The sequence below is a fragment of the Mustelus asterias genome, chromosome 7 (genome assembly GCF_964213995.1).
Source record: "Mustelus asterias chromosome 7, sMusAst1.hap1.1, whole genome shotgun sequence".
Classification (NCBI taxonomy): Eukaryota; Metazoa; Chordata; class Chondrichthyes; order Carcharhiniformes; family Triakidae; genus Mustelus; species Mustelus asterias.
The window spans coordinates 59,979,081-59,998,845 of NC_135807.1; the positions used below are offsets into that span (position 1 = coordinate 59,979,081).

Here is a 19,765-nt window from a genome sequence, read left to right on the forward strand (position 1 = left end):
AATCCTGTTACTCCTTCCAAAGTGAATCACCTCACACTTTTCCGCATTGAACTCCATTTGCCACCTCTCAGCCCAGCTCTGCAGCTTATCTATGTCCCTCTGTAACCTGCAACAACCTTCCACACTGTCCACAACTCCATCGACTTTAGTGTCATCCGCAAATTTACTAACCCATCCTTCTACACCCTCATCCAGGTCATTTATAAAAATGACAAACAGCAGTGGCCCCAAAACAGATCCTTGCGGTACACCACTAGTAACTGAACTCCAGGATGAACATTTCCCATCAACCACCACCCCCTGTCTTTTTACAGCTAGCCAATTCCTGATCCAAACCGCTAAATCACCCTCAATCCCATGCCTCCGTATCTTCTGCAATAGCTTACCGTAGGGAACCTTATCAAACGCTTTACTGAAATCCATATACACCACATCAACTGCTTTACCCTCATCCACCTCTTTGGTCACCTTCTCAAAGAACTCAATAAGGTTTGTGAGGCACGACCTACCCTTCACAAAACCGTGTTGACTATCCCTAATCAAATTATTCCTTTCTAGATGATTATAAATCCTATCTCTTATAATCCTTTCCAATACTTTGCCCACAACAGAGGTAAGGCTCACTGGTCTATAATTACCAGGTTTGTCTCTACTCCCCTTCTTGAACAAGGGGACAACATTTGCTATCCTCCAGTCTTCTGGCACTACTCCTGTATACAATGACGACATAAAGATCAAAGTCAAAGGCTCTGCAATCTCCTCCCTAGCCTCCCAGAGAATCCTAGGATAAATCCCATCCAGCCCAGAGGATTTATCTATTTTCACACTTTCCAGAATTGCTAACACCTCCTCCTTATTAACCTCAATCCCATCTAGTCCAATAGCCTGTATCTCAGTATTCTCCTCGACAACATTGTCTTTTTCCTGCGTGAATACTGATGAAAAATATTCATTTAGCGCCTCTCCTATCTCTTCAGGCTCCACGCACAACTTCCCACTACTGTCCTTGACTGGCCCTAATCTTACCCTAGTCATTCTTTTATTCCTGACATACCTATAGAAAGCTTTAGGGTTTTCTTTGATCCTACCTGCCAAAGACTTCTCATGTCCCCTCCTGGCTCTTCTTAACTCTCTCTTTAGGTCCTTCCTGGCTAACATGTAACTCTCAAGCGCTCTAACTGAGCCTTCATGTCTCATCTTTACATAAGTCTCCTTCTTCCTCTTCACAAGAGATTCAACTTCTTTTGTAAACCACGGTTCCCTCGCTCGACCACTTCCTCCCTGCCTGACAGGTACATACTTATCAAGGACACGCAGTAGCTGTTCCTTGAACAAGCTCCACATTTCAATTGTGCCCATCCCCTGCGGTTTCCTTCCCCAACCTATGCATCCTAAATCTCGCCTAATCACATCATAATTTCCTTTCCCCCAGCTATAACTGTTGCCCTTCAGTATATACCTATCCCTTTCCATCGCTAAAGTAAACGTAACCGAATTGTGGTCACTATCACCAAAGTGCTCACCTACCTCCAAATCTAACACCTGGTCTGGTTCATTACCCAGTACCAATCCAATGTGGCCTCGCCTCTTGTTGGCCTATCTACATACTGTGTCAGGAAACCCTCCTGCACACATTGGACAAAAACTGACCCCTCTAAAGTACTCGAACTATAGCTTTTCCCGTCAATATTTGCAAAGTTAAAGTCCCAAGATCCATTTTTTCCAAGATCAAATCATTCTCCTCCATGAGGACACGTTCCCTAATTTGTAGAATTGAAGCCTTTACAGTTAAGTGGTCACAAATTTGTTTGTTAATGTGCCCGATTCACATGTAGGAACCGTGTGTTTTTTTAAATTTGTTTATGGGATGTGGGCATCTCTGATTGGGTCAGCATTTATTGCCCATCCCCAAGGGCATTTAAGAGTCAACCACATTGCTATGGGTCTGGAGTCACATGTAGGCCAGACTTGGTAAAGACGGCAGATTCCCTTCCCTAAAGGGCATTTGTTAGGATCATCATTAGATTTTTAATTCCAGATTTTTATTGAATTCAAATTTCACCATCTGGTGGGATTCAAACCCGGTTCCCCAGAGCATTACCCTGAGTCCCTGGATTACTAGTCCAGTGACAATACCACTACACCACCATCTTCCCTGATGGGCTTTAACCCTAAACTTCATCAATACCTTGACATGGGATGATCCCTGGACAATGAAATATATGGTTCCGAGCTTTAAAATTAACATTTTCTCAACCGTTGCCAATATTTTTATGTATTCACTGCCTTGTTGTATATTTTATATACCTGATTTACCTATGGCAATGCAGAGATGATACTTGGTCTAAATCTAAAACAGATTTACCTATAGTCCTTCAAAATACCTCAGGAATCACAGGATTTCTACACAACTGTTCACAGGCCAGGTCAGCTCTGCAGGTCTTTTCTCTGGAAGCTATTGGTTATTTTGGCTCAGAGGCTTCACCTAGGCTGAAGCAATCAAGCACAGTGAACATAAACCTATGAATAAACTAACACAGATCAATTAAACAGTTGAACACTACAGGGGTAATTCTAAATCCCTTAGTGACCATGGAGTGTAGCACTCAAGAGTGGTATGGGATGGAGATAGAGCTGCAACACTGCAGCCAGATGCCCTGAACTGTGATGCCATCAGAAACGTTTCCTCCCTTGGACTCAAGAGCACAGAATAACCTTTATTCTTTAAACATGGCATTTAGAGAAGGGTACAAGAATAACATAGCTGTGTTTGTTTGTGCTGTAGTCTACACCAACAGAACCATATCATGCTATTTTAGATAAGAGTCAGATTGGAAAATTCTCATGTCAAACAGAAATTACTTTAAGTTTAAGTTTATTTATTAGTGTCACAAGTAGGCTTACATTAACACTGCAATTAAGTTACTGTAAAAATCCCCTAGTTGCCACACTCCGGTGCCTGTTCGGATACACTGAGGGAGAATTTAGCATGGCCAATGCACCTAACCAGCACGTCTTTCAGACTTTTTATGGTGTATATATAGAATTGTAAGACGGTCATGTCTCAGTTCAATCCTGTTTTATTAAGAGGTTGCAAACATCTTCTGAAAGCGTTGCCAAAGTGTACATGACTTCAAGCAGAAGATATTTCTATTCAACTTTATATGGCGTTTCTTCTCAATTGTCATTTTTCCTTCTCCTTGGTGTTGTTTAGTCATATTGTATTCAGAGAAATTACATCCATTTTACATTTTAACACATAAGCTTTGTTTTAACTGAAGATGGAGTGTAGTGTCTGGTCTTCTCTACTGCTCTCGCTGTTGGAGAGGTGTAAATAAAGTTAGTTCAATAACAGCTGTCTGCAACTGAGTATGTGCCAGTCTTACTCAGTGCTGCACAGCAATTGGAGTATGAGTATTAAGATTCATTTTATTCCAATCATCCATCCCTGTTGCATAATATGTGATAAATGATAAATCAGCACCAATAACAAACTACATCTTTTAGCTCAGTTCAATTTTCTAATAAAGAAGAAATCTAAACTCCAACTGCTTTTGGATTAGTGCAGCATAATGTTCTCTGCCCCATTAACCTGGGTTTCTTCACTTCCTCCACTCTTGGAGGATTTTAGGGAATTCTGGTGCTGAAAATTACAATTATACTGTGAGTCCAAATCATAAATCTTGCTGAAAACCCCCAGAATGCAAAAAGAAATAGAGTATCTGAAGGTCATTTTTCAGATTTTATTAAATATAACTTCTAATTTTGCAACATTATGAGAAACATTTTTCTCATTTTTTTGCAGATGCTGTTATTCCAATTTGCTTTACCCTTAGCAGTTGTGATGAGTGTTTTTTGTAATTCTGCAATATTACAGGGTCAAGAATCCAGAAAAAATGTATTATTGCACTCGGTTCTAAGCAAACCAGCTCAAAAACAAGAAAAAAACATTTTTCCACTGTTTCCTAAATAAGTGAGGACCAATTTTATGAATATAAACTTCAGGCATGGAGCCATAACTGCTCCAAGAGACAGTTTTTCTTTAACATTGTGTTATGGGATTTTCCCTGCTATTTTCTGGATTTAATTCCCTGATTTTGTCCATTTTTAAAATTTAAGCTAAATCAGTGGTCTTGATTATTATTGTATGTCCCATTATAACCAGGGGCAGGGGGGCGGGGCGATCATGGCATCAGAAGATTGATGTAAATATATATTTGCCGATATATAGATACATTTATCTCTTTCTCGCTTATAATTGGTAAACTTTCCTAAACTTCCATGAAAGGGGTGATATATGTACCCGTTCCGTATATTATTTCCTACATCAAACAATAAAATGTCACTATTGATAGATTTTAACAAATCTTGTTCAATTACATTACATTGTCAGATACTTGCTTGCTTTGGAACTGTTCATGTGTCAGTGTAATTTATGTTAGAAATTCCAATGGATTTTTGGATGTGATGGTAATCAGAAGGTGAGAAATGCTGTCTCGCTACAGACTGACATTCATAGGTGTCTTGAACTAGTTACATCATCCTAGCTCCAGGCTCTAGATAATGTACAGTGAAAAATATAAAGGGGTGGGGGAGGGAGGGGGGTGGAGAAGTGGCAATTACATTTCTTACTAAAAATGGACAACTCCTTCAATACAAAATTACAATGAATCCTATTGCTCTGCAATTCAGCGCACTTGCTATTCCCATGACTTTTGCCAGAATCTTACTGTGTTCCTGCCACCAATGTAAAGTGAGCCCTCGGTGAGGGTTACTGTGTGCTGACTGAAGAAACATCAACATTTAAGGAGAAACTGGTGATTTTGCTTGTAAATTGAATCAGCAACTTCTTGTTATATTTCTTGCCCAGCTATTTTGTTGGTTTGAGCCAAGAATTTTAGCTCGGTTTTTTTAATTGCTGCGATTATAATTTGAGCATTTTAATGGAACTCCCATTATTTCTGTTATTTTGAGGAAAAAGAGCAGGAAATGTCTATTCCATTGACATGAGGCTCCTGCTGCGATGGACAATCCACAACTATTATTACCCACATAGCCACCAACATATCACCTACCTTGGCAAGTCTGAGGAAGACTGTCTTTGCAGCTTACATTTCACAGGAATGACAATGACAGACTTGTGCAGTCTCCTCAAAACAATCTCCAACACGAGAATGGCAGTGCCAGTAGCTAGCAAATTCACCATACCCTGAACTTCTAAGCTGTGGCGCTCACCAGCAACATCGACCAGCCTGCAATTTGCAGATATATCAAAAAAGTGGCTAATGCACTGTTTGACAGGGCCGCATTTTCCCTGTACACATAGAAGAACAGAATGAAAGAATACATAGTTTTCAAATAGCAGGATTCCTCATAACACTGAAGGATTTGTTGATGACATGTGTATGGCCCAATGAGGTCCTGCACACAATTATTTTATCTCCATTTCCACAAATGTTTCTATCCCATCAACAGTTACTAATTTATTGCCATGCAAGAGAAAGAGAGATGGAGAATATCTGCTTCCCAGGCACAGCCTTGACATCATTTATTTTGTACAATTAATGAAACATTTGCTATCTGATTCTCCACATTGTACCCTACCTGGTAACTCACTTGCTAAGGAGCTATTACAGGGGAGATTATACTTCTGGTAATAGTTGGGCTGAGGAAGAAGATTTGGCAGGGTGGGGAGAAACACCCTCCCAGGCACCCTATAGGTGGGTTTGATGGGTGGTGGTTTTGGGGGTGCTGGGAGGGGGGCAAGCATTTGGCCAATTTACTGACATGTTCCCACCTCCAGCGGCTTTTCCCAGGAGTGGGATGAGCCTGATGTTGGCAACCTGTGCACCTGTGGAGGGAAGTCAATTTAAGGTAATTGTGCAATTCTCTGCAATCTTCCCAATACAAGTCAATTTAGCCTGTGTCACAAAGGCTCCCATTGTGTCAACACACCGACAATCAGAGGAGGTGGCTGCAAAGTGGGAAGTCGGAGCTGCATGCGATTTCAAGGATTTTTAATGGTTATCAGCAGAAAATGGCAAGGCCAATATATTTCCAATTTGCAGACTTCCCATCTCCTGCAGGTGTATCCCTCAAAAGCACTGTCACTGGTAAGGGCTGCTGGCCATCATAGCGATATACTGCATTGTATCCACTTCCTGCCTCCTGAACACCCTCTCTCCCGCCGCTGCCCCTACTTGGACAGTGAAGACAGAGACAGCTTGCTAATTGGCCAGAAGGCGTACTATGGCAGCGAGTGGGGCCAGAATCTGCAAATGATTCCACCTCACAAAAATATTCAGAATCCAGAAGATTCCTTGGAGTAGGGGGAATGAGTGAAGCACTGCTTCCTAGGACTCAACTCTACAAAGTGAAGAGCATCAGGTGTTAGTATGTAGCTGCATGAAACCTTTTCAAATGTCTATTTCATAAAAGCAGACTGGGTCAGATGGGATTGTGATTCAGCAAGTTAGTGCATCAGGAGACTGAGGAGAACGAGCATCAGGAGAAGGTACCTGCCCTGACCGGAAGAGGCCTCCAACATCACTCTCCTCTGTCCTCTCTGTGCTGTCTAGTCTACTGATTATTAAAATAACATCTGCAGATGCATTCCAGGGATTAGTGTCCTTTGACTCTTCTATTTATGATGCAAGCAGAGAAATTGACCAATGAAAATGTCAAGCAGGAAAAGACCAGGAGATCCATTTAGTTTGTCCTCCTCAGTCGCGATGTGTTTTACATCACCATTCAGATCCAACAGGAACCATGTAGTTTCCTCAGAGAATTGAGTGATATAAAGTATCATAAGCACACTCGCTTCCAGTCATACACAAATCTATCTCCACCCATGCACTATTTGACTGTACCTCATCATCAATCATTCATTGGAGTTCTTTAAAATGCTCTCCAGTTGAATGTTCATTTAGGAGCCATTTCTCCAGCTCCCTTTGCTGTGGATTTATCATAGATTTTGTTCGATTCTCTTTACAGGGCTGGAGGAATTAGAAGGTGAAGTTACAGAGGTGGTAGGAAAAATAGAGAGATCTGCACCTTCGTTGCACGTTGATTTATTCAAAAAATATTGGAAAGAAGAGACTACTTCAGAAGGTTATTATAAAACATGAAAGGACAAACAGATTTTTTTCCAAAAAGGTTTTTAAAGGGATAAGTGTCTATTTGGATTTTCTTTTCTGGATATGCTACTCTATCTGCAAACAGTACTCTTTAGCAATGTTATGATGAAAATCACAAAGAAAAGGTTGTACTCTTTATCATTTTGGAAACAAGGCAAAGACACTGACACCCGTTATTTGTTTTTTATTTATTTGTGGGACATGGGCATCGCTGACTGGCCAGCATTTATTGCCCATTCCTAGTTGCCCTTGGAGAGTCAACCACATTGCTGTGGCTCTGTAGTCATATGTATGTCAGAACGGGTAAGCATTGCCGGTTTCCTTCCCTAAAGGGGGGTTTTTCCAACAACCATTTCATAGTCATCAGTAGATTCTTAATTTCAGATATCTTTTATTGAATTCAAATTCCACCATCTACCGTGGCAGGATTTGAACCCGGGTCCCCAGAACATTAGCTGAGTTTCTGGATTAATAGTCTAGCGATAATACCACTAGGCCATTGCCTCTCCAGAGGTTAATACCCACCAAGGAGGTACTTTGACGTTGTTAAAGAGCAACTTTTTCTTTGTGGTTTTCATCATAACTTTGCTAAAGAGTACTGGTTGCAGACAGGGCTGCTGGCAGGGTAGCATATCCAGAAAAGAAAATCCAAATAGGCACTTATCCCTCTACTTTAACTTTGCTGGAGCTCATTTGCTTCACAACTTTCTGAGAAAATAAAGAATGTACAGATATCTGTAGAGTTGATCTGCAAAAGTGAATGCTTTAAAAATAAGGTACCACTATCTGGCCTACACCTGATGAAAAGTAGTTGTCTATCACAGTGCATTGTCCTCGAGTTACTTTCTCATTGTAACATAACATTCTAATTAACCATGATTAAATTTTACAATTGGGTATTATCCAGTAAATTTCAATAAACTAATTAAATAGGTTTTCAGACATATCAGGGTAGATTTTCAGATCAGTCAAGCATATTTTTGGATGTAAAGTAGGCTTAACCAATCAGAAAATTAGATCACTACCTATTAGACTGGTTCCTCATTCATTTTAACCTGATCCAATCTGGCATCATAAATTTTAATGTGTGCAAAGAAACATCCTTGAGTTTGTGGACGGATGCACATAAATGATGGCAGATACTGTGTAATGAATGGCCATAATTTTCAATAATATGAACACAAAATGCAAGATATACTCTGCAGTCGAACAGCATCTGTGGAGAGAGAAACAAAGAGTAGCAGTATTAGTTGGAGAGCATATTACAGCGGTGCAGAGGGAGGACAATTCAGAGGGGTCGTGTAACGAGTCACTCTGGGTGGAGCTTAGAAACAGGAAGGGCGCAGTCACTATGTTGGGGGTGTACTAAAGGCCCCCCAACAGCCCAAGGGAAGTGGAAGAACGGATATGTCAGGAGATACTGGATAGGTGCAGGAAAAATAGGGTTGTTGTAGTGGGAGACTTCAATTTCCCTGGTATAGACTGGAAATCGCTGAGAGCAGGGACTCTGAATGGGGACGAATTTGTAAAATGCGTACAGGAGGGTTCTTTGGAACAATATGTAGTTAGCCCGACTAGAGAGGGGGCTATACTGGACCTCGTACTGGGGAATGAGCCCGGTCAGGTCTTCAAAGTTTCGGTAGGGGAACATGTGGCAAATAGTGACCACAATTCTGTTAGCTTTAGGATAGTGATGGAAAAGGATGAGTGGTGTCCCAAGGGTAAGGTGTTGGATTGGGGGAAGGCTAACTTTAGTGGGATTAGGCAGAAATTGGCAGCTCTTGATTGGGCGAGGCTGTTTGAGGGTAAATCCACATCTGGCATGTGGGAGTCTTTTAAGGAACAGTTGTTAGGGCTACAGACAGGCATGTGCCTGTTAAAAAGAAGGATAGGAAGGGTGGGATTCGAGAACCGTAGATAACCAGGGAAATTGAGGGACTGGTCAAAAAGAAAAGAGAGGCGTATGGTAGGTCCAGGCAGCTAAAAACGGAGGGAGCTCTGGAGGAGTACAAAGAAAGTAGGAAAGAACTTAAACGGGGAATTAGAAGAGCAAAAAGGGGTCACGAAATGTTCTTGGCAGACAGGATTAAGGAGAATCCCAAGGCATTTTATTCATACGTTAGGAACAAAAGGGTTGTCAGGGAAAAAATCGGACCTCTCAGGGACAAAAGTGGGGAATTATGCTTGGAGCCCAAAGAAGTAGGGGAGATCCTAAATGAATACTTTGCGTCGGTATTCACAAAGGAGAGGGATGTGTTGACTGGGAGTGTCTCGGAGGGGAGCGTTGAACCGTTGGAGAAAATCTCCATTACAAAGGAGGAAGTGTTAGGTTTGTTAGAGAATTTAAAGACTGACAAATCCCCAGGGCCTGATGGAATCTATCCAAGGCTGCTCAGGGAGACGAGAGATGAAATCGCTGGGCCTCTGACGCAAATCTTTGTCTCGTCGCTGGACACAGGTGAGGTCCCAGAGGATTGGAGGATAGCTAATGTGGTCCCGTTATTTAAGAAGGGTAGGAAGGATAACCCGGGTAATTATAGGCCGGTGAACTTGACATCCGTGGTGGGGAAGTTGTTGGAGAAGATTCTTAGAGATAGGATGTATGCGCATTTAGAAAGGAATAAACTCATTAATGATAGTCAGCATGGTTTTGTGAGAGGGAGGTCATGCCTCACTAACCTGGTGGAGTTTTTTGAAGAAGTGACCAAAATGGTTGACAAGGGAAGGGCCGTGGATGTCGTCTATATGGACTTTAGTAAAACGTTTGACAAAGTCCCTCATGGTAGGCTGGTGAAAAAGGTTGGATCTCATGGGATAAAGGGGGAGGTGGCTAGATGGGTGGAGAACTGGCTTGGTCACAGAAGACAGAGGGTGGTAGTGGAAGGGTCTTTTTCCGGCTGGAGGCCTGTGACTAGTGGTGTTCCGCAGGGCTCTGTATTGGGACCTCTGCTGTTTGTGATTTATATAAATGATCTGGAAGAAGGTGTAACTGGGGTGATCAGTAAGTTTGCGGACGACACAAAATTGGCAGGACTTGCAGATAGTGAGGAGCATTGTCAGAAGCTACAGAAGGATATAGATAGGCTGGAAATTTGGGCAAAGAAATGGCAGATGGAGTTCAATCCTGATGAATGCGAAGTGATGCATTTTGGTAGAAATAATGTAGGGAGGAGCTATATGATAAATGGCAGAACCATAAAGGGTGTAGATACGCAGAGGGACCTGGGTGTGCAAGTCCACAGATCCTTGAAAGTGACGTCACAGGTGGAGAAGGTGGTGAAGAAGGCATATGGCATGCTTGCCTTTATAGGTCGGGGCATAGAGTATAAAAGTTGGGGTCTGATGTTGCAGATGTATAGAACGTTGGTTCGGCCGCATCTGGAATACTGCGTCCAGTTCTGGTCGCCACACTACCAGAAGGATGTGGAGGCTTTGGAGAGAGTACAGAGGAGGTTTACCAGGATGTTACCTGGTATGGAGGGGCTTAGTTATGAGGAGAGATTGGGTAAACTGGGGTTGTTCTCCCTGGAAAGACGGAGGATGAGGGGAGACTTAATAGAGGTGTATAAAATTATGAAAGGCATAGATAGGGTGAACGGTGGGAAGCTTTTCCCCAGGTCGGTGGTGATGTTCACGAGGGGTCATAGGTTCAAGGTGAAGGGGGGGAGGTTTAACACAGATATCAGACGGACATATTTTACACAGAGGGTGGTGGGGGCCTGGAATGCGCTGCCAGGCAAGGTGGTGGAGGTAGACACACTGGGAACATTTAAGACTTATCTAGACAGCCATATGAACGGAGTGGGAATGGAGGGATACAAAAGAATGGTCTAGTTTGGACCAGGGAGCGGCGCGGGCTTGGAGGGCCGAAGGGCCTGTTCCTGTGCTGTATTGTTCTTTGTTCTTTGTATAACACCAGTGACATTTCATCGGAACTTTCCATAATTTTTGCTAATTTAATGCTGTTTTACCCTACCCAAATATAAACTGGATATCCAGGATTGCAGTGAGCCCAGCCCTATAACAAGAATGCCAAATTATTAAGCAATCCTCAATTGTTTTATTTTACTATTTTTTCCTGTTATCACTTAGATATTCAGAAGCCTTTGCAGCAATTGCCATAGTGCATTTTTTTAACAGTGGCTGATATAGTGAAGTGGTGGGTTTTCCCTGTGGGAATCCACCCCCTCCCAGGATTGAGAGGAGGGAAGGATCAAGGAGGGATGTCAGAGCATTTCAAGCTGTACCCTAAAGAGTGTAATTTATATATCGAGATGTGCTCATCATGTGCTTATCATGAAAAGAAATCTAATGCACCATTTTATCTACATCTTTTCTGTGGCTTCAACTAATATGCTATCACCTATGCTAAAGTATTTTCCCTTTTCAATATATTACAAAGCTTAAACTCTTGTTACCTGATGAAATAATTTCCCAAATCTTTGCAACAACATTTGTGTAACCAAAATGTTAATAATTAAAGCTATATGAGTCTAGTGTTTTCTGCTATATGTTCCCGGTAACAGTGCGTATGTAAATACTCTTAAAACCAGCACAGTCCTTCTTTTAGATTATGTCTCAGTGGAAGGAATATTTGAGTTGATCAATTCCTATATGTGATTTGCAGCCTCAAGGGATTGAAGTGCCTCTTGCTTCCTGTCATTAGAGTTCTGAGGCGAAGCTATTATGGACGGTGATCCATCCACAAGAGCAATTCAGCCTGTTCTACACCCCTGCTCTTTCCAGATGGCCCTACATTTCTTTTGCCTTCAGATCCTTAGCCAGTTCCCTTTTGAAAGCCAAGATTGAACCTCCCCCAATCGGACCATCAGGTAGCAGATGTCAGATCTGAGCCACTCACTGTGCAAACTGTTCTTACTCATGTTGTTTTTGGTTCCTTTACCAATCACTTTAAGTCTGTGTCCCCTAGTGCCAGTGGAAACAGTTTCTCCCTCCTCAGGACACCTCATGATTTTCAGCACATCTATTAAATCTCTCAACCCTTCTCTTGCTGCATCTGCTTGCGTACTAAATCACTATGAATTCCACAAACTAATCGATCCCTGATTAGTTCATCAGTGAGAGTTCCAAGTACACATTTTTTTGCCAATATTTCCAGAGTGGTCATGTAAGATTGTACTGATTCATCCACTCTTTAGTTTGCTGAATTGACCACATGTCTTCCTTGGATTATGTTTTTTTACCAGGAGACAGATATTCTCAAACTTTTTAAAGATTATTTCAGGGTCCTTTTTTTCTGGAAAATGAACTATTCCAATTTTTCTAGAGCCTCGGGGCACATTCTCACATGACCACTTGGTCTACAATTGTTATTTTCCAAATTGAAACATCTGGATTACTTTCCCTGTTAAACTACTGCAGACTCTAAATCCTGCAGTAGTGCACAAACTTTCCACACTGAGTAAGTGAACTGCCAATTACAATTGATTCCACTCTAAAGCTCAATTATCATTTTTAAATTCGGTTAACCCTGGAATATACCAAGGGTGAAATTCTCCCATCCCACCCTTGTCGGGTTGGTGGTGGGCGGGAGCAAAGAATTTAGTGGGAACCAAAAAGTCGGAGACCCACTGGTGTAAAATTCTTCCAATGATGTGTTAATGATGCATCGGTCTTCCCAATGGCAGGTGCTGTGAATGCCATTTGTATTCATTTAGTTCACGAGTGCTCATTAAAACAGCTGAAAGCTGACATTCATCAGGCATTCCAATCTTGCTTCACATCAGTGGAAAATTACGCCAGTTTGAACTCAATTGATAAGTTCGTCAGAAACTTTGAGGTGAGGGCAACAAAGCCTTTCTGCCATAGTGCTACACTATTCCTGATGCACCACTCTGCTGGGGCAGACCAGTTCCTGCCCTGCATCTCCCTGCCGAGTTGGTCTTCATGGACAGCACTGTGCTGCTGGACCAAGCCTGCTGACTTCTATATCCTGATGCCTGTGATGACCTTGGCAAACCTCCTCTGGTGGCCCTGGCCCTAAGGGTCTCCTGTCCAGGGGCCGAAACACACTCGGCAGCCTGTGCTGCCCACGTGGGTGCAGGCACAGGCAGAAGGGACTCTGAGTGGCTGCACACCCTGCGTGGAGGCCTCTGGGGTGCCTGGCTGACACTCATCCTCCCTGTGGATACCTGAGGGTTCCAGCATGACTCCTGCAGCAGATGAGGCATCTGGGGCGGCACGGTAGCACAGTGGTTAGCACTGCTGCTTCACAGCTCCAGGGACCTGGGTTCGATTCCCGCCTTGGGTCACTGTCTGTGTGGAGTTTGCACATCCTCCGCGTGTCTGCGTGGGTTTCCTCCGGGTGCTCCGGTTTCCTCCCACAGTCCAAAAATGTGCGGGTTAGGTTGATTTAGCTGTGCTAAAAAAAAAAAATTGCCCTTAGTGTCCTGAAATGCGTAGGTTAGAGGGATTAGTGGGTAAATATGTAGGGATATGGGGATAGGGCCTGGGTGGGATTGTGGTCGGTGCAGACTCGATGGGCTGAATGGCCTCTTTCTGTACTGTAGGGTTTCTATGTTTCTATGGAGGGAAGTCAAAGTGCCTGGTCCCTATATGGCCTACAACCTGATGGGGCCCACCAGAGTGCATAGCCATGGAGTGCATGGCCGAGCACCAATCCAGCAGAACCTGCTGGACCAAGGTCTCCTTGTTGGTTGCCAACATTCCCACAGCCTCGAGGCACCTGCATCGCAAAACCATGACATCAGACAGAATGCAGAGTGTCTCTTCCATCACGCACTCTACGAGTGGCTGTCGAAGTTCTTCCCAATGTTCTGATCCAAGGCTGGAATTGAACCTGTGTCCTGGCACTGTGATGCAGTCGTGATAACCACTGTGTCAGTGAAGTGTTCCCCAGAAGGTGACCTCAATTCTAACCTTGAACTATGCCCCACTGAGTTGTGTCTCTCTGCACTGGTGGAGGGTACGGGTGAGTGCTGTGATGCTTCTTTCCGAACCCCCTCATCCTCAGACATGCTCTGGGAACTCAGAGAGCTGCTAACCTGACCAGCTGGCCAGGGACTGCTGGTGTCTGTAAAACACAAAAAGATGGTGTTAGTTCATAAGCTGAAGCCATTTCTGAATACATTGCACTCAGAGTGAATCACGGGAGTCAGTGAAGTTATAGAGCTGAGATCCGTACCAGGTTGTTGCGAGAAGCCAGCCTCTGCGTCACCAGATGACTGGGTTCCTGTCCTCAACAGCGAGCTCTGCAGCAGCCTCCTCAATCTCGGTGAGACTGATGATCTCTGCCGTCCCTCCCCGGGTCCCCGGGTCTGGGCTTTCTCTCGCTTGTCGTACGCAAGTTTGACCTGTATGGGTACAAAAGGAAGAGATGTGATCAGAGGGGATGGAGCAGAGGTTGGCTGAAATGCATATCCCTTGTGTGTGGTGTGCCCTACCCAGAAGGGGCAGAGAATAGAGTTGGAGCATCAAGACAGATGGGATGGTGGTGTTGTGAAAGTCTTGTAGAGAGAGTAAGTGTTGATATGTGTCCCCCGCGAATGGATGCATGATCTGTGAAGGGAGTAGCTGTTTGAGTAGATGATGCTGTGCTGAGAGTTTGATAGTGCAGGGCGCTGAGAGTAGACTTAGCTGATGGAGCAGATGAGATGATCCATTGGATGGTACTTCATGGACAGGTGACAGCCACACTGAAATCCAGTGCAATGGCCTCCCAGGCCGGAGAGGTGCAGTTCATGTGCTTCTTTGAGCTATCACTGGGGTAGAGGACATGCCAGAGGGCCCAGGCTCCCCAAATGAGGGCCTCAAGGATCCTGGAGCTGAAAGCAGGTGCTACCTTCTTTTTGAGACGACTAGCCTTTTGCTTCAGTGTGCTTGACATGTTGGAGGGTCTGATGAAGGCAGGTGGCTGGAGACAGTGATGAGTGTGTTTGACTCATATTTAAATTTAAAGTCAGGGCTTTCGAACCTGCCAGTTGACAGCAGGTGGACGAATCAGCAGGTGGACGAATCAGCAGGTGGACGAATCAGCTGCTGGCCACCAAGTAGTTCTGGGGGAAACTTGTCTGTGTATAATTAATGAGTTTTCAATCGCAGAATCTGGCATGGGATCCCACCATTCCGGCCAGCGAAAAAGGCATCACCAGAGGGGCCCAACATCACACTTAACCTCAAAATGGGAGAATTCCCTCCAAGTGTCAGTACACTGCAGGATATGTTGTGCAATTTATGCACAAGATGTAGAAACATACCCACTGAGGTCAATTACCATTGATATACAGAGCTAAATGGTTCCTCTATGCTATTGGGACAATTTCTGAATGCAAGCGAGTTACATCAAATTATTTTTTTTGGGAGAAGTTCAATATTGATTCGTACCTGAGGCAAATTCACCAGCTACAATCTCAATGTGTAACAGTTTAATCCAATCCTGACTGCTTGCCGCATATAATGCACAAACAGTTCCGTAGAAAATTTGAAATCTTTGTTCCCAATTGGTAGAGTAACATTTCTAGAATGTAATGTTTATTTAATTCTATCTCATGCTGCGATTACCTTGTTTTTAGGTTGGGTGTGATGGTGTTTCTCGCCTCAGTGCTTCAGCCCTGAATAATGAATTCTTTGCTTACGCAGCACAAGGTTGGAAAGAGCGATTAGCAGAAGGTACAATTAATTCATCAATACATCTAATCCTGTGAGATACAAACTGAAATTTAAATTTTATGCTTGTCTTAAAGTTGGAATCATTGCATATTGTGTACTCTGTGTGCATATTTTTGTAATATTTCTCAATCTTTTCCCCCTTGAATAGTAAAAAAAAAAGGGCCTTCACAGCATTGTTACTGTAGCTTTTGTCAGCCTCTGCTTAGCAGGCAAGCAGCCAGATAGCAGGGTGAGTGCAAGAGAGCTCCTACTTACCGGTCTCACAAACAGAGCTCATATTCACAGCACTTCCAAGTAATGTACACAGTATGCAATTGTCATTGAATTTCAGGCACCACTGTTCAGTAAAAGTTAATGTGAATATCTGTGTAAAATCTGCATTGTTGTCCACTGAGCAGTTTATTGGAGACTTCACAAATGCGTCACGCTGTCTTTTTGAGCATTAACTCAGTTAGGTTCAAACCCATAATGATAGCAGTGTAGGGAATCTTTCCGACACAAATCACTACTTTCTTCTGGAATAAATATCGGTTGTAACTAGAGACTGTGAAAATTTAAATCCCAAAGACATGGGCTTATTAAAACTTAAACTTCAGGTATATCCATAATTCATTCATTTTTGTAACAGGGAGAGGAAAACTAACAGACATTATTACAGATTTAGAGGTGAATTCAGGCAAATTCTGATTCTGGCATTTTATTTAGTGCATCGACATTTTAGAGTGTTTGTAATTCTGTATTATAAACCAAAAATAATTTCTCTTGAAAGGATATAAATATGAAAATAGAATCTTACTTCAGTACAGTTTGGCTAAGTCCAGTAAATATGAATTTAGATATATTATGGCCGGAATTTTTCGGTCCTTCCCATCAGCGGGATCTTCCAGTCCTGTCGATGGCCCCCCCGCGGCATGTTCCCTGGCGGCAGGACATGCAGGGCACACAAAACCCTGTAGACATCAGCAGCCCTGAAGATCCCACAGCCATCCAATGGAAATCCTGCCCTATGTTAATTTATAAATGGAAACATTTACAGCACACAGTTACAATGCTCATAAGCAGAAAAGCATTTTGTGGACGCAAAACAAAACTGGCCTTTCTCACTGTGCCTGACCCTGTGGTAGCCCAGAGGCGAGCATAATTATTATATGAATTGAAGGCTCATTGATATAACTACCTTGAACCAAATATATATACTTTTTAGTGACTTCAGAAGGAAAAGGAATGGGTTGATACTGAAAATCTTAGAAATAAGGTCTGTAAAAGGGTCACACCCAAACGCCTTGAACTTCATGTTTGAATCCCTTCATTCTGGTTTCTGCCGTACAAGAACACCAAAACTGCTCTTATCAAAGTTACAAATGGCATCTGAGTGATGATGGTAAATTATCCCTCCTTATCCTTCTCAATTCTCTGCGGCCTTTGACAATTGTTCACCACATCATTCTTCCCCAACACTTCAAACTGGGTAGGATTACACTTACATAATTGCATTCTTATCCATCTAATCATAGATAGACAGGCTTCTCTTCCTGCTCCCGCACTGTTCCCACTGGTGTCTCCTAAGGAACTATCCTTGGCCTACTCTCATTTCTTACATGCCCTTTGGCGACATCACCTGAAAGCACAATGGTCAAAAAAACTTATGGTTTCCGGAACATTGGAAATTGGACATAGCACTGAAAATGTATGTCAGGACCCTGTGGAAGTCCTGATGCGTAGACCTTTGTGGGAATTGCCCAGGTAGTTTCCATTTCTGATAGGTAATTCACCTGCTCCCCATGAAACTCTGCTAGAGTTAGAGATTTGGGACGGTTCCATGGTATTACAGTTTAAAACCTAGTCTAACATCTGGGTAACTACAAAACCAACCCTCCAATCATTCACCCTTACCGCTCCCCATCATGCCCTGATCACCCGACCAACCCCCCCCTACTCACAGAACCTGACCCGACTACCCCCTGACTACCCAAATGTGCCACCAACATGATCATTGTCCTGACCTGGTCACCCCTCCCAGTTCAACTACATCCCCCTCTACCCCCTGACTACCATCGCAACCTGATCTGACTACGAACATACGAAATGGAGCAGAGGTAGTCCATTCGGTCCCTAGGGCCTGCTCCGCCATTCAATAAGATCATGGCTGATTTGTTTGTGTTTCGACATCCACTTTGCCATCTACCCCAATAATCATTGATTCCCTTGCCTAAGAAGAATCTATCAACCTCTGCCTTAAAAATATTCAATGAGCCTGCCTCCACTGCCTTCTGAGGCAGAGAGTTCCAAAGTCACACAACCCTCTGAGATAAAAAAAATTCTAATCATCTTTGTCCTAAAAGGGTGATCCCCAGTTTTAAAACAGTGCACACAGTATTCAATATGTGGTCTCACCAATGTACTGTACAACTGAAGCATGACATCCCTACTTTTATGTTCAATTTCTCTCATACCTGCACACTCACTTTTAGTGACTTGTGCAAAGAACACCAAATCCCTCTGCACCTTGGAATTCTGCAGCTGTTCTCTGTTTAAATCATATTCGGCCTTTTAATTCTTCTTGCCTAAGTGAACAACTTCACATTTTCCACTCACTCAACCTATTTATATCCATCTGCAAACTTCTTATGTCCCCTTCACAACATACTTTCCTCCCTATCTTGTATCATCTGCAAATTTAGCTGCCATGCCTTTGTTCCCCTTGTCGAAATACATTGTAAAAAGCTAAGACCCCAGCACAGGCTCCTGCAGGATTGCATCCTGCCAATCACAAAAAAGACCCATTTATGCATACTCTGTTTTCAGCCAGCCAATCTTCTATCCATGCTAATGTGTGACCCATAATGGCTACCAAATCATATTTATTTATTTCAATGTGCACTTTCAATTCACTTATGTTATGAATGCAATGTACATTCAGATAGAGAACCTTAAGTTTTGTCCTTTTGTTATCTATGTAACCTCTAGAGCTGATTCTCCCATAAAAAATCAAAGTACCGAATTTATGTGAAAATGAGTGACTCCCGCCAATTTTTTAAAGTGGGATTTTCAAAATGAATCTCCCACACTCTGAGCACTGCAGAGTGTGCCAACAAGATTCAGACTGAAAACAGGGGGTGGGGCCTATTCCCGCTGGAGAGGCTGGCAGCATAGCACTGAACGGGCTACTGCGCATGTACCAATCTGTCAGCGCCGAGATTGGCACATGAGCAGTGGCCCCACACTGCTGGCCTTATGATCACTGGTCATTTCAATCACTGGCCAGCCCTGCGGCCCTGCATCGCTGCCCATTCGACCCGCCCAACCCCTGATCGCTGGCCTCCTGGGCAAGCCCCGATGTCTCCCCCACTCCCCCCCCCCCCACTAGCCTCAATCTCCCCGACCCAAGCCCCACCTCCGGCAGTTCCGAACCCTTCCCCGCAGTCCTGATCACTCTGACCCCCCCCCCCACCAGGCCTGACCACCCCACCCTCAGCAAACCGCCCCCCACCTCACCCAGATGGCCAGCCCCGCTCACCCCCTTCCCTCCCTCTGCCGCGATCCCTATGCAGAATGGCAATGGGACCCCCCCACTCCCACCGATTGTCCCCCCCACAGACCCCTCTCCCTAATAGGACCCACCGCCTCTAGCCCCACCCCTTGGCACTGTCCAATGCCCGGTGGACATTGCCAAGGTACCCCTTGGACATTGCCAGGTTGCCCCTTGGACAGTGTCAGGGGCCAGACTTGCACTGCCAGGCTGGCACTACCCAGGAGGCACCGCCCCTGACTCCTAACCTCCATCTCTTCTGTTCCCTCCAGTGGGGTCAGCTGCCTGTCCCCCATTAGCGGGGAGCAGGATTAAACCTTGCTGGAATGAACCACTCCGGGCGGGGGGTAGACGCTAGTGGGCCTGGAAACTTCAGTCTCAAACTTAAGCTGATGTCTCCCTGCCCGCAGCACAGTGGGCTGGGAGAATCACCCCCCGCCAGTCTTGAATA

At 43.8% G+C, this 19,765-nt stretch overlaps 1 protein-coding gene across 1 annotated transcript in view; it reads left to right on the top strand.

Moving 5' to 3' along the window:
• The window catches only part of LOC144495476 (putative Polycomb group protein ASXL3), a 196,500-nt gene that overhangs the window by 152,462 nt on the left and 24,273 nt on the right, over positions 1 to 19,765 (top strand). The window contains exon 9 of the mRNA XM_078215493.1: positions 15,689 to 15,785. Coding sequence (XP_078071619.1) covers positions 15,689 to 15,785 — 97 coding nt within the window. The remainder of the gene's footprint in view (positions 1 to 15,688; positions 15,786 to 19,765) is intronic.